The sequence below is a fragment of the Mirounga angustirostris genome, unplaced genomic scaffold (genome assembly GCF_029215605.1).
Source record: "Mirounga angustirostris isolate CCGP_5_RB_7025 unplaced genomic scaffold, mMirAng1.0.hap1 SCAF_11, whole genome shotgun sequence".
Lineage (NCBI taxonomy): Eukaryota > Metazoa > Chordata > Mammalia > Carnivora > Phocidae > Mirounga > Mirounga angustirostris.
The window spans coordinates 27,915,869-27,932,338 of NW_026991719.1; the positions used below are offsets into that span (position 1 = coordinate 27,915,869).

At 34.5% G+C, this 16,470-nt stretch overlaps 1 protein-coding gene across 8 annotated transcripts in view; it reads right to left on the reverse strand.

The window, feature by feature from the left end:
* DMD (dystrophin) overlaps positions 1–16,470 on the reverse strand; it is a 2,113,108-nt gene that overhangs the window by 1,353,850 nt on the left and 742,788 nt on the right. For all 8 annotated transcript variants that reach the window (XM_064573900.1, XM_064573902.1, XM_064573903.1 and 5 more), the window contains one exon: positions 15,125–15,212. In XM_064573900.1, the coding sequence (XP_064429970.1) occupies positions 15,125–15,212 (88 nt within the window). The remainder of the gene's footprint in view (positions 1–15,124; positions 15,213–16,470) is intronic.

Sequence of the window (16,470 nt, forward strand, 5' to 3'; positions counted from 1 at the left end):
CTTTACTGAGAAATCTGGATGTTTTGTGTGATATACTGTTTGTGATAATTTGGTTTGGAGCAGTGACCAAGAATTGTATCAAAATATGTTTGGGGGATGCCACTAAATAACTGTAGCTGCAAAACGATCATGTTTGCTACAAAGTGTAAGAGAAGAATCCAAAACTGGGTCATATGGGCATTCAGTTTGAGAAAAAAATACTATGATAAAATGCTAACATTATTGTTAGAAAACAAAAGGGAGTAATTTAAAATACACAAGGGAGAGACGTTATATTATGTTAGATAACGATTCAAAAATGTGCCATGGATATAAATGATCAGATGTTTAGAGGAAATATTTTCAGCATATGTTAAACTTGAATAAGCACTTAGAAAAGAAGACCATGTTGGTCCAATTCCAATATAGGCAGGCCAGAGATGGTAAAGTAATTTAAAGGTACTGATGAACTGATACTGCATTGAGTCTTATTTAACATTTCTCTAAATTAAAAAGAAATACACAGAAAAATACCTCACTGTCCCTGAGAGAGGTCAATCATATAAAGAGCCAGCCCTCTCAAATGAAAAAATAAAACCATAAGGTAATTTTCAATATGAATAATACATGTTAATCTAATCAGAAAAATATAAATCAAACTATAATGAACTATCAATAGGTCCTGTGGTATCTATTAAAATCTAGGGATAGAATTTAATGTGTCCTTGCTGATCATTCCCCAAAACTATCAGCTCAATATGTCAGGCCAAAAAAATGTCCACATGCTAAACATCACTGCAAAAGGAATTAAAATAAATGAGAAAAGCAAGTTTTGTACAAATCCACTATGAAATCTATAGTACTCTCTACTTATTAACATATTGATTTTTATAACTGAATAAAGGTGATTAAAATACAATAATAGGTAAAATAAGGATCTCCATATTAGGATAAATGGTGAAAGGGAACAGAAAGTTGCAGAAATTCACAGTAAGAACTCTGGTATTAGTCAGAACTGAGTTCAAATCTCACTCCTTTTACTAAATGGGTAAATGAGGTTCAATTATTTGATCCCACTGGATCTCATTTTTCTCATCCATGAAATGAGGCTAAAACAGAATTGACCTCATAGGATACCAATGAGGATTCTGAGTTAGCAGATAGGAAGCAGTTACACAAAGCCTGACATATGCCAGGCAACCAATAAATATTAGTCAATGTTACAGCAAATAATATGTAGCCAACAACAACAACAAAAAAAGAGAGATCAGATCTTTCAAATGTTGAAATTGGTGGGGGGAAGTCTTTTTAATGACTGAAAGGGGGCATTTATAAAGAATCAATGACTAGTATTTTTAAAGTTAGTGCTCATTTTATATAATAGGACACTAATATGGGATATAGAAAGTGCTTATAGACATTTTTAAAAGAAATCGTATCAACCAGTGATAAAGTCATGAGTTTATTAGCAAAGCTTGGAGTATTTGGCCATATATCCATACTCATTTGCAATTAAAGTTATAAAGGGCAACCATGCCAAAAATTAAAAACAGAAACTTCTACGTGTCACTGGCAAAAACATGATGTTGACCACAGAGAATCAGACATCCTATTATGAAGGATTTGTATGTAAATATTGTATTACTTCATGTGTGAATATACTTCCTGCTCAACAAGAGTGTAGCCTGTCCTTCTAAACTCTAAACCCCTCTGAGAAAAAGGTCTCCACTGGCAGCATCTGATAGAGTCCCCAGCTTAGAGTAGGTAAGGGATAAATACAGTGTACTTGTGAACTCACACACGACCAAATCAATACCTTACTTCATATGAATATGAACATTAGGGGAGCAATACCCATAGACACAAAAACCCAAACCCAAACACGCACATAGTCTCTCTTGCTTCAAATTTGCTTTTGCTTAAAATACTTGGGGGAAGGATCAAAAGCACTGGTAGATGAACATTATGTAATGTTTATCTCTTAAATTAAAATTATAAATGCTGTTACTTCAACTTCATGAATTAGGCATCTATTTTGAGAAAGTCTCCTAAAACTTTAGTAGAATAAATAAGGATACTGTTTCCCCAAAGAATACTGGAATGTGAATAATTTTACTATTATATGTAAATGTTTTATGTGTATTTTGTAAAATTATATGTTCCTTAACCCAACTGAAAATTTTAAATTTTATGACACTTTTTAAGTGTGAATATCTGCAAATTTTTAAGTATCAATCATGTGAGCATCTTTTTTTTCTAATTTTTTGCTAGTTACTTAAGAATACAAACACTAACTCACCAGGCATTATGAACAATACTTATGGAAGCCATTTTGTAGTAGTACATTAGAATCTCAGGGATAATGGATCATAATCTATTCACATCTCATATTCTAAACAACCCCTGAAATAGTCCATGAATAAATATATTGCACCCAGAGGAAATGGATCATGACTTCAAGTGCATCCATTAATTTTATTACTTGTGTACAGTGCATAACAGACTGTTAGAATAATTTTAATTGTGCACCACCTTCCATGGAAATACTTCAGAACTGCCACTTAAAGTGAAATATTCCTCACCAAGTATATTCATCATTAGCCATGAAGCCAGAGTAGAATAACGCAAAACCTGTGTTTAGAATGAAAACTCAAAATAAAGTTTTAATAAATAGTGTCTGATTTTTATTGCATATTAGGTGAGGGTCATTATAAGCCCATTTGGCATCTAATACAATAGCCTAAAATGTAATAGAAATTTACTAAGTCCATGAAAATAAGGCCTGAGGATTGTAGACTAAGTTCTAGAGGTCTTTTCGACCACACTAACTTTTATACAATTGATTTTTTAAAATAATAGTTTTTAAAAGTTAATAGGTTTATATAAAATATATACCCCTAGTGAATATAATACATGAATTTACTAAAAGAGCTTTTTAAAACTTTTATTTATAAACATCATTGAATTATGAGAGACAAAGGCCAGATTCCTACTCATATTTGTTTTTGTGAGTAATTTCCTCTAACAGTGACAACTATGACCTTCTCCCCCTCTCTCTCTCCCTCTCTCTCTCTCTCTCTCACACATACACACACACAAGCACAAAGTTTTTTCCTTTGGAGACTGGAGTCAAAGAATGATGTGTCTGTCAATTAACAACATTTATTGAGTGTGAACTCTGTGTAGACCATTATCCCCAGGTGTCACATGGAGAAATAGGAGACATAAATCAAATTGCCCAGAACTGAGGAGAGAGTAAAAGAAGAGGAACTGAGTCCAACTGTGGGGAAATCTCACTTACTATGGAGGGGCTGGACAACTGCAAATAGTACTATTTCCATGCCCCACTGTTAGTTATACAGACCAGTTGCAAAATGTCTTCCCATTAAAATATATAATTAGAAGAGTTACTGCCACTAAAAATCCTTCACAATGATGTGAAGAGAAGATGAGAGGTTTGGCTTTGAGGTGAGCCAAACTGACTATAATCCCTGTCCTTACCAATCTGACAAAATTTGGTTGCCCAAACTCAAATGGTACCACTCATGTGAAGTACTTAATGAGCTATAAACCGAAATACTAAAAATGCAGTTACACAGTTAATATTATACATAAGAGGAGTCCTTGTCTGTGTTATCAGTCTGTACTATTTAATTACAATCTTTAGCAGACTTACTATTAGGTATTACCTTAAACACTATAATCTAACACTCAAGGGATGATGGTTTTGAGGCATTCTTCTAGTTTAATATACTAATAATTACTACTTTTATTTAAACATTTCCTTAATGTGATTGTCTTCAGATTCTTAATTAACATAGAGGAAACTACAATTAGAAATTGAAAGGGAAGCACAGTTTAATGTAGAAAACATCACCAGCCCTATTAGATAATTATACTATCTCCTCTGAAAATTGTGGTGAAACAATTTTATAGCTTAAAGAAGGGGGAAATGAGCTATGCATATATATGCTTCCAAATAAATGTTTGATACTATTTTTTTTTTAAAGATTTTATTTATTTGACAGAGAGAGACACAGTGAGAGAGGGAACATAAGCAGGGGGAGTGGGAGAGGGAGAAGCAGGCTTCCTGCTGAGCAGGGAGCCCAATGTGGGGCTTGATCCCAGGACCCTGGGACCATGACCTGAGCCGAAGGCAGATGCCCAACCAACTGAGCCACCCAGGCACCCCGATACAACTATTCTCTTGGTAATTTTAATATTAATAAAGGAAAACAATTTATCTAAACCAGGTCTTTTTTTATACCTGACTGATAAGGAGACTATCTATAGATGCAAGAATGTTATTTTACAAACAAAATTAAGAATAAAGTATAATCTAAATAGATAAAAATAAAGCAAATTATTAGATATAAAAATACTCTAGATTGTCCTGAAATTCCATAATCTCATACACTGAAAATCTTTTGCTTTGAAGTAAGCAGATCAGTTAAAAACCATCTGGCATAAAATCTCAGGAAATTAAGATTCATTAATGAATAATCAGAGTAATGATATAGTAGCCAGATTGTTTACCATAGTTGTGAAATTATCTAAAATTTTAATTATACCATTTTTGTGTTTAAATAAAAAATTATAAAAACAAACCTTAGAGAAGGTTATGTTGTATCCTTTAAAAAAAAAAAAAGAAGTAAGTACAAATTTGGAAATTCCCCCTTCTCGGCATAACACAGCTACAGGAAAGAAAATTAGATCACTAGGTACCCAATCTAGTCTCCCACTTACTCTCATTAAAATTCTAGAAAGCCAACAATTTCTTGAGATTAAAGTTCTTATTCCCATCTTATATAGTAACAATAAGCTTCATAAAAATTATATTTGTGAAAAATTTCTCTAAGAATTTCCTTCCACCGTCCACCACTCTCAAACTACCCCCATACTTATCCAATCAAATGATGTTGACAGGAATCACTTCAAAAAGGACACGGTTAAGGAATAGATAAATCAGTTCATTATACCAAAATCCATGTTAAAAACTTATAAACATGATTTTTAAGCTAACATGCTCTCTGTTAGCAGCACTGTAGCCTCTCTATTTAGCCTACCAGGATCATCAAGATCACTTACATGCTTGCACAAGAACTGGGGCATCCAAAAGGAAAATGTTCATGTAAAACTTTGAAGTATGCAAGTAATTGAAGCAACCCCCTTTTTTGGTTATAAAAAAGGTTCCAAATAGGGGTGCCTGGGTGGCTCAGTTGGTTAAACATTGGTCTTTGGCTCAGGTCATGATCCCATTGGGCTGCCCGCTCAGCAGGGAGTCTGCTTCTCCCTATGCCCCTCCCCCTGCTTGTGGTGGCTCTCTCTCTCTCTCTCTCTCTCTCAAATAAATCTTTTTTTAAAAAAAGATTCCAAATAAATTAATATGAGTCTCTTACTGATTCTGTGCATATTTTCCAAATATCATTCTACTATGAAACTCACAGTATAATTAATACTAAAATTCACAATGTATTTAATGTTAACTGTACTTGGGCGCCTGGGTGGCTCAGTTGGTTAAGCGACTGCCTTCGACTCAGGTCATGATCCTGGAGTCCCGGGATCGAGTCCCGCATCGGGCTCCCTGCTCGGCAGGGAGTCTGCTTCTCCCGCTGACCCTCCTCCCTCTCATGCTCTCTGTCTCTCATTCTCTCTGTCTCAAATAAATAAATAAAATCTTAAAAAAAAAAAAAAAAACTTAAAAAAAAAATAATGTTAACTGTACTTTAATATTCTGTAAGTCTTTCCATTTGATAAAGTAGAGTCAAAATGAAAATTGTCTTTAAACTGATCCTAACTTCTATGCAACTCTGTTATGAGAGTGTTTTCAGGACCTAAGACTGATTTTTTTTGGGGGGGGGGGGGATTTTTGGTAATTTTTTTTATTTTTATACTGTGAACATATATCTTAATATTATAGCAATTTGAGCTAGTTTTTTCCCCTTTACATACATTCAAGAGAGATTCATTTAGAGACTCATTACAAAAGTTAAAATTATTATTACACTTAGCAAATACTTTTTCTTTTTTGGGGGGTTTATTTTGGGAATTCTGTCTTTTTTTAATTTTATTATGTTAATCACCATACATTATATCATTAGTTTTTGATGTAGTGTTCCATGATTCATTGTTTGTGTATAACACCCAGTGCTCCATTTAGTACGTGCCTTCTTTAATACCCATCACCAGGCTAACACATCTCCCCACCTCCCTCCCCTCTGGAACCCTCAGTTTGTTTCTCAGAGTCCACAGTCTCTCATGGTTCGTCTCCCCCTCCGATTCCCCCCATTCATTTTTCCCTTCCTACTATCTTCTTCTCATTTTTTAACATATAATGTATTATTGTTTCAGAGGTACAGGTCTGTGAATCAACAGTCTTACAAAATTCACAGCACTCACCATAGCACATACCCTCCCCAATGTCTATCAGCCAGCCACCCCATCCCTTCCACCCGCCACCACTCCAGCAACACTCAGTTTGTTTCCTGAGATTAAGAATTCCTCATATCAGTGAGATCATATGATACATGTCTTTCTCTGATTGACTTATTTCACTTAGCATAATACCCTCCAGTTCCATCCATGTCATTGAAAATGTCAAGGATTTCAGGTTTTTTTTGATGGCTGCATAATATTCCAGTGTATATATATACCACATCTTCTTTAGCCATTCATCTGTCCATGGACATTTTGGCTCTTTCCATACTTTGGCTATTATGGACATTGCTGCTATAAACATTGGGTGCACGTACCCCATCAGATCACTACATTTGTATCTTTGGGGTAAATACCCAGTAGTGCAATTGCTGGGACATAGGGTAGGTCTATTTTCAACTTTTTGAGGAACGTCCATGTTGTTTTCCAGAGTGGCTGCACAAGCTTGCATTCCCACCAACAGTGTAGGAGGGTTCCCCTTTCTCCGCATCCCCGCCAACATCTGTCGTTTCCTGACTTGTTAATTTTAACCATTCTGACTGGTGTGAGGTGGTATCTCATTGAGGTTTTGATTTGGATTTCCCTGAGGCTGAGCGATGTTGAGCACTTTTTCGTGTATCTCCTGGCCATTTGGATGTCTTCTTTGTAGAAATGTCTGTTCATGTCTTCTGCCCATTTCTTGATTGGATCATTTGTTCTTTGGGTGTTGAGTTTAAGAAGTTCTTTATACATTTTGGATACTAGCCCTTTATCTGATATGTGATTTGCAAAAATCTTCTCCCATTCTGTCGGTTGTCTTTTGGTTTTGTTGACTGTTTCCTTTGCTGTGCAAAAGCTTTTTATCTTGATGAAGTCCCAATAGTTCATTTTTGCCCTTGCTTCCCTTGCCTTTGCAAAGGTTTCTTGGAAGAATTTGCTGCAGCTGAGGTCGAAGAGGTTGCTGCCTGTGTTCTCCTCTAGGATTTTGATGGATTCCTATCTCACATTTAGGTCTTTCATCCATTTTGAGTCTATTTTTGTGCGTGGTGTAAGGAAATGATCCAGTTTCATTCTTCTTCATGTGGCTGTCCAATTTTCCCAACACCATTTGTTGAAGAGACTGTCTTTTTTCCACTGGACATTCTTTCCTGCTTTGTCAAAGATTAGTTGATCATAGCGTTGAGGGTCCATTTCTGGGCTCTCTATGCTGTTCCATTGATCTATGTGTCTGTTATTGTGCCAGTACCATACTGTCTTGAAGATTACAGCTTTGTAATAGAGCTTGAGGTATGGAATTGTGACGCCACCAGCTCTGCTTTTCTTTTTCAACATTCCTCTGGCTATACAGGGTCTTTTCTGGTTCCATACAAATTTTAGGATTATTTGTTCCATCTCATTGAAAGAAGTTGATGGTATTTTGATACGGATTGCATTAGATGTATAGATTGCTCTAGGTAGAATTGACATCTTCACAATATTTGTCCTTCATTCCATGAGCATGAGCATTTTTCCATTTCTTTGTGTCTTCCTCAATTCCTTTCATGAGTATTTTATAGTTTTCTGTGTATAGATTCTTTGCCTCTTTGGTTAGATTTATTCCTAGGTATCTTATGGTTTTGGGTGCAATTATAAATGGGATTGACTCCTTAATTTCTCTTTCTTCTGTCTTGTTGTTGGTGTATAGGAATGTCACTGATTTCTGTGCATTGATTTTATATCCTGCCACTCTACTGAATTCCTGTATGAGTTCTAGCAGTTTGGGATGGAGTCTTTTGGGTTTGCCACATAAAGTATCATACCATGTGCAAAGAGTGAGAGTTTGACTTCTTCTTTGCCAATTCGGATGAGGTTTTATTTCTTTTTGTTGTCTGATTGCTGTGGCTAGGACTTCTAATACTATGTTGAATAGCAGTGGTGAAAGTGGACATCCCTGCCGCGTTCCTGACCTTAGGGGGAAAGCTCTCAGTTTTTCCTCATTGAGAATGATATTTGCTGTGGGTTTTTCATAGATGGCTTTTATGATATTGAGGTATGTACCCTCTATCCCTATACTCTGAAGAGTTTTGATCAAGAAAGGATGCTGTACTTTGTCAAATGCTTTTTCTGCATCTATTGAGAGGATTGTATGGTTCTTGTTCTTTCGTTAATTTATTGTATCACGTTGATTGATTTGCAGATGTTGAACCAACCTTGCAGCCCAGGGATAAATCCCACTTAGTCGTGGCAAATAATCCTTTTAATGTATTTTTGGATCCTATTGGCTAGTGTTCTGGTGAGAATTTTTGCATCCATGGTCATCAGGGATATTGGTCTGTAAATCTCCTTTTTGATGGGGTCTTTGTCTGGTTTTGGGATCAAGGTAATGCTGGCCTCATAAAATGAGTTTGGAGGTTTTCCTTCCATTTCTATTTTTTGGAACAGTTTCAGAAGAGTAGGTATTAATTCTTCTTGAAATGTTTGACAGAATTCCCCTGGGAAGCCATCTGGCCTTGGGCTTTTTTTGGGGGGGAATTTTTGATAACTGCTTCAATTTCCTTAGTGGTTATGGGTCTGTTCAGGTTTTCTATTTCTTCCTGATTCAGTTTTGGTAGTTTATACATCTCTAGGAATGTATCCATTTCTTCCAGATTATCTAATTTGCTGGCATATAGTTGCTCCTAATATGTTCTTATAATCGTTTGTATTTCTTTGGTGTTGGTTGTGATCTCTCCTCTTTCATTCATGATTTTAGTTATTTAGGTCCTTTCTCTTTTCTTTTTGATAGGTCTGGCCACAGGTTTATCAATCTTGTTAATTCTTTCAAAGAACCAGCTCCTAGTTTCGTTGAGGTGTTCTACTGGTCTTTTGGTTTCTATTTCATTGATTTCTGCACGGATCTTTATTATTTCTCTTCTCCTGCTGGGTTTAGGTTTATTTGCTGTTCTTTCTCCACCTCCTTTAGGTATAGAGTTAGGTTGTGTATTTGAGACCTTTCTTGTTTCTTGAGAAAGGCTTGTATTGTTATATACTTTCCTCTTAGGACTGCCTTTGCTGCATCCCAAAGATTTCGAACAGTTGTGCTTTCATTTTCATTTGTTTCCATGAATTTTTTTAAATTCTTCTTTAATTTCCTGGTTGACCCATTCATTCTTTAGTAGGATGCTTTTAGCCTCCATGTATTTGAGTTCTTTCTGACTTTCCTCTTGTTATTGAGTTCTAGTTTCAAAGCAGGAAATGATCCCAATCTTTTGGTACCAATTGAGACCTGATTTGTGACCTAGGATGTGATCCATTCTGGAGAATGTTCCATGGGCACTAGAGAAGAACGTGTATTCTGTTTCTTTGGGATAGAATGTTCTGAATAGATCTGTGAAGTTCATCTGGTCCAGTGTCATTTAAAGCCTTTATTTCCTTGTTGATCTTTTGCTTAGATGATCTGTCCATTTCAGTGAGGGGGGTTCCAAAGTCCCCTACTACTATTGTAGTGTTGTCAATGTGTTTCTTTGCTTTTGTTATTAATTGCCTTATATAATTGGCTGTTCCCATGTTAGGGGCATAGATATTTACAATTGTTAGATCTTCTTGTGGGATAGACCCTATAAGTATGATATAGTGTCCTTCCTCATCTCTTATTATAGTCTTTGGTTTAACATCTAATTTGTCTGATATAAGGATTGCCATCCCAGCTTTCTTTTGGTGTCCATTAGCATGGTAAATGGTTTTCCACCCCCTCACTTTCAATCTGGGGGTGTCTTTGGGTCTAAAATGAGTCTCTTGCAGGCAGCATATCGACTGGTCTTGTTTTTTTTTAATCCAATCTGATACCCTGTGTCTTTTGATTGGGGCATTTAGCTCATTTACATTCAGGGTAACTATTGAAAGGTATGAATTTAGTGCCATTGTATTGCCTGTAAGGTGACTGTTATTGTATATTGTCTGTGTTCCTTTCTGGTCTATGTTGCTTTTAGGCTCTCTCTTTGCTTAGAGGACCCCTTTCAAGATTTCTTGTAGGGCTGGCTTTGTGTTTGCAAATTCCTTTAGTTTTTGTTTGTCCTGGAAGTTTTTTTATCTCTCCTTCTATTTTTCAATGACAGCCCAGCTGGATATAGTATTCTTGGCTGCATATTTTTCTCATTTAGTGCTCTGAATATATCCTGCCAGTCCTTTCTGGCCTGCCAGGTCTCTGTGGATAGGTCTGTTGCCAATCTAATGTTTCTACCCTTGTAGGTTATGTATCTCTTGTCCCGAGCTGCTTTCAGGATTTTCTTTTTGTCTCTGAGACTCATAAGTTTTACTATTAGATGTCGGGGTGTTGACCTATTTTTATTGATTTTGAGAGGAGTTCTCTGTGCCTCCTGGATTTTGATGCCTGTTTCCTTCCCCAAATTAGGGAAGTTCTCTGCTATAATTTGCTCCAATATACCTTCTGCCCCTCTCTTTCTTCTTCTTCTGGGATCCCAATTATTTTAATATTGTTTCGTCTTATGGTATCGCTTATCTCTCGAATTCTGCCCTCGTGATCCAGTAGTTGTTTATCTCTCTTTTTCTCAGCTTCTTTATTTTCCATCATTTTGTCTTCTCTATCACTGATTCTCTCTTCTGCCTCATTTATCCTAGCAGTTAGAGCATCCATTTTTTATTGCACCTCAATAATAGCCTTTTCGATTTTGACTTGGTTAGATTTTAGTTCTTTTATTTTTCCAGAAAGGGTTTCTCTAATACCTTCCATGCTTTTTTCAAGCCCAGCTAGTATCTTTAAAATTGTCATTCTGAACTCTATTTCCGACATCTTACTAATGTCCGTATTGATTAGGTCCCTGCAGTCAGTACTGCCTCTTGTTCTTTTTTTTTTGAGGTGATTTTTTTCTATCTTGTCATTTTGTCCAGAGGAGAACAGATGAATGAGAGAACAAAATGCTAACAGGGTAACAACAACCCCAGAAAAATATAAACTAAACAAACCAGAAAAGACCTGAAACCGGAGGAAAAGAAAGGGAAAGAATGAAAAGAAAAAAAATAAAAATAAAAATAAAGCATATGATCAAATATGATCAGGCTGGTGCATAGATCAGTGCCACACACTAGATTTTGGGCGTATTTTGGTCTGTTAGAAGAAATGGCCTCCCAAAATTTTAAAGAATGGAAAGCTTATATATGTACAAAAAATAGGGTAAATACGATGAAGGGATGGAATGTGACTGTAAAGATGAAAATTATAAAAGATTTTATAAAAGGAATTGATAAGGTAAGTAGTTGGTTGAAAAAAGAAAGAAGAGAAATTTAAAAAAAGGGTGGGAGAATGTGATGAGGCAGGAAACTAAAACAAAGCCATACACTATAGAGATTTAGGGTATATTTTGGTCTTTAGAAGAAGCTGTATCCCAAAATTTTAAAGCCAGAACAACATATATATACACCAAAAATAAGGTTAACTACTATGAAGGGATAGAATATGACTCTAAAAATGAAAAATAAAAAAGATTTTTAAAAAAGGGATTGATAAGATGTTGGTTGAAAAAGGGAAAAAGAAAAATTCAAAAAAATAGAAAAAGAAAAAAGAAAATTAAAAAAAAATTAACTTTGAAAGACTAAAGAATCAGGGGGAAGAAAGTCATGAATTCTTTGTGCTGCATTCCCCTAGTGCTGGAGTTCTGGACCTAAGACTTATTTTTAACAAAATTCTGCAACATCAAGTCAAAGTCACTTCTACATTGACATCATGGTAATCTCTGCACTTTTAAGAATTTTAAGACACTCCCCATTTTTCTCAGCACCTTTCTTAATTTCCCTTAACAAACTGCCTTTCAGACTAATAGGTTTTGTTTTCTGCATTTCTTAAGTAATACTAAAAATTCATTCTTTCAGTAGGTATTTAGAAATGAAAAAAGTAGATTTTGAAATATGTCTAATATATTTTATACCAGTTTTGAACCAGAATGATACAAGTATTGAATTTTTTTTTGCAGGTCTTAGATTTTCATTCTGACGGAAAATTTAAAAGAGGACTTCTAAAATCATTCCAGATACTAAAAAAACCCAACTCTAATCTTACAGTAAATTATCTGAAGTAGAAAATTCAGCTTTCTATGTATACAAATATAGAAAATACTATAAAATTTTCTTAAAGATATTAGTTATGCTTATTCTTACACCTATTTTACACTATGAATATGTGTTAAATATTGTTGGCACAAAACAAACTATAAATTTGTATTAATTGCATAATATTAATAACACTGTACAAGAATGACTTGTCTTCATCTTAATTTTTGAGGATTAGAGATGTGGTTAAGAGGAATAAACATTTACATGAGGTCATAAATGAAGTACCATGATTCAGCTCTTATTTTCCTTCTTTATAAATAAAAGGACAAGAATGTATGTGTTTTATATGGGTATGAGTTTTATTGTAACTCCATAGCTTAAACCTGAGAAAAGAAATTCTGGGCTTATAAATTTAAGACCTTAACTGAGATAATGATTAGAAACCTGGTTTAGATAAACCTCATTTCGTCCTTCAGCTTTATGAGCCAAACCAGTAAACTCCAGTTTTTGGTTCTATGGCAGCAGAGCTATTGTTAATTAGGGTGAGGGGTCCCCGTGAAATATACCTGGAGAGAGGTACTCCAGGCACTTAGGCATGTGTCTGCCTTCACTCACAGTTTGCACGATTACATAAAATAAATGTTATGAAATTTATTCTGTGTAAGACCGAAAAAAAGGAAAAAGTTAGAATCCTTGAGTGATTGAATGGAGCAGCAGAAATGCTCTAGGTATAGCCAAAATTTGAGCCTAATCACATAACAGTCACACCTTATCTTTATTGGCATAACACACGAGAAGCTTAAAATTTGATCGATATGGTAAACCTATGAGCAATGTCTCAAATCACACACCTAGCTCTTACTGCTCTTTGCTCTCCACACAAGTTAGCATTTTTCTTCAAAAGTATTATTATTTTCTGACCAAAATTATCTAAGTAACTGCCTTAACTTTGCTTTGCTAAGAAGAACTTCACCAATTAATATTTATTAGGGACCTAATGTATGTCCTGATTTTTCTTCATGCTTCCTAAATTTAGAGCTTTGAGGGCAATAACCTAGAAAATGACATCATCACTAATCATATGATCATTTTAAACCAGTATGTGGTTTTAGTTACCAAAAAAATCATTCCCTACATTTCTAAATTTTAAGTGCTTTTTGAATAATGATCTGAGTATGCTTGACATTTGATTATGAAAAGAGACCATTTAAAAGTATAGATTTTACAGTGGCTTATAAAAATAAAAAAGTGACAATATAGTTGCTACAGGGAAATTGTGTAGTGGCTACAAGCCTATTTTTTAGATCACAAAATTTCATTTAATATGAGTATGCTGTTATCAAATTCATCAGTTACACCACCCAGCAACATACAGCTCAACAACAATCTTTCAGTATTTTGCACTGTCTATATATTCATTAACTTGTTAAACCAATCCTCAGCTGTCATGTTTGCTTGTTTTTATTATTAACCAAATACAGTCATGGGGCTCATTAAAAGAAAAAAAAAATGAATTGATTTCCTAAGAAGATCACTGAACTTTTTAATGCCAACATGACAATTAAGGCAAAAAATAATTCATACACAATATTTATGTTCCAGAATGCAGGAAGGTCCTGGAAAAAGCTGACATGCACAAAAAAAACATTTGTTACATTTTGTTATTATACACTTGTAAACATATCCTGTGAAATATGTAAAAAAAAGTCTTGTTTGAAAATAGCATTATCCCTGATTCTCATAAATTACTTATATCTGGAAATGAATGTAGTATGACAATGACAATTTCAAAGAAGTTTGTTCAAAACCGATGTCAATAACGTTTTGTTCAGATAGCTTCTGAAGCACTGTTAGGAAAAACTAATTTTAATTCATTCTCAAAAAAGAAAAAATATTTGGGAAAAAAAAAAAAAGCAAGAGGCACCTGGGTGGCTCAGTCAGTTAAGCATCAGACTCTTGATTTTGGCTCAAGTCATGATCTCAGGATTTTGAGATCAAGACCCACCTTGGGCTCTGTGCTGGGCATGGAGCCTACTTAAGATTCTCTCTCTCCCTCTGCCCCTATCCCACCTCCCACCCCCACCCCCTGCTCACAGGTGCCCTAAATAAATAAATAAGAAAAAAAGAAAAAATGTGTTAGCTCTGTACTTTTACCTTACTCAAAAACAGCTGAAGTTAAAAAAATAAAGTTTCCCCTGAGAAGACATTTGTAAAATGAGTAAAAAAAAAAAAAAAATGAAAAACAACATAGAAAATGTCAAATACATTACTAGCCACAGGTATGCTGATGAAGCCTTACATATAATTTTGGTCTGTTTGGAAAAATACATTGCAAGAATTACTTAAAATCAGATCACAATCAGTTTATATATAGTATATGATTGCTTACATTTCCAGTGATTTCTGCAAACATTGTTTTCTTAAATTATTTGGACAAATGCTAGCAGGATTTGCATTAAAATTGATTTCTCTGCAACAGATTGATAAAATATTCTAGCACATACCATTTTCTTACACTGGACTCAAAGATGAATTTCCTCTAATAATCCGCTTAGCATTAAGAAAGAATAAAAAAAGCTCACAAACTCACTTTAATTTAAATTTGCATTCAGGAAGTTCTTGTCTGATATAATTCAGCTGATAAATATGAACCTATGTGTTTATCAAATCCCTAAGAAGATTATCTAAATCAACTCCGTGTAATTACCATTCACCATCTGTTCCACCAGGGCCTGAGCTGATCTGCTGGCATCTTGCAGTTTTCTGAACTTCTCGGCTTTTTCTCGCTCTATGGCCTGCAGCATGACAGCAAAGGTGAGTATTTCAATACAAAGATTGTGAAGCTACACAGTAATTATAACTTCTACTTGCCCTTTCAAGACTTAAGATATTTCACTCTGTCAGCTTATCGTGTGAATCTAAAGATTTTTTTTCTCAAGTTTCTTGGCACCAGAAGCATCCAAATGACAATGAAAGCACAAGCCATTTTCATATTGAATTGCTACTACTTTTAATAAGATTTCTACTCTTAACTTTTTTTTTTTACACAATAGTTTCTGATGCACTGTAATATAAGGCTGCAAAAAAACCCACAAAAAAACAAAAGCAAATAATAAGAAACAATGAAAGTATAAAGTGACAGAGACAGATAATTAAAACTTAAATTTGTCTTTTAAATACACACCACTGAAATTACTCCTAATAACTTAAGTACGTATTCTGTATTAAAAATCAAATAGAAAATCTTGTAAGTATATGAAGAGGGAAATGCACATTAGAATGAATAATTTAGCAAAAAAACCCATATTTACCTAAATACAAGACTACAGGTTAATTTTTCTCTCTAAAACTTTCAAAGTACTCCCATTTCAAGGAAAAATAGATTCAGTTTCGAAAAGCTTTCTAAATTCTTTTGTTCATTTCTCCTAACTTAAACATAACTTTTGAACAACAAAACCACAATGATTTGAATTAATAAAATCTAGCATTTAATACTGTTGGGTTTAGTTAATAATGTCTCTACAGATATATATTACATATATATAAGATATATATTATATATATTAAACTATGATACAACTGAACTGTATTATCATAATCATTAGCTTTGTACTTTTACAAAAAAATATGTGGCTATAACATTATGTTATGTGTCCTAAAACATAACTACCTGCAGAAAAAGCAAGCTTTAAAGCATTTAACATATAGTTGGAGCAATACTCCTGTGACCCAAAAATAGCATCATACAAAGATTTCACTTGAGTTTGTGACAGGAGGTTATTCTATATCCAACTTTTTTTTAAATTTTAATTCGATCTATATGTCTCTAAACAAATGTTACAGGGTATAATATCGGAGTACAGGTAGGAGGCCTGTAATCAACATGTGCACACTCTGCAGAGCATTGTTCAATAGAACTTTCTGCAAGCATGAAAATATTATAGATCTGTGCTGTCCAATACAGTAGCCATTAGCCATATGTGGGTACTGAGTACTTGAAAGGTAGCAAGTGTGACTAAGGAAACTAATTTTTGATCTAATATAATTAAATTT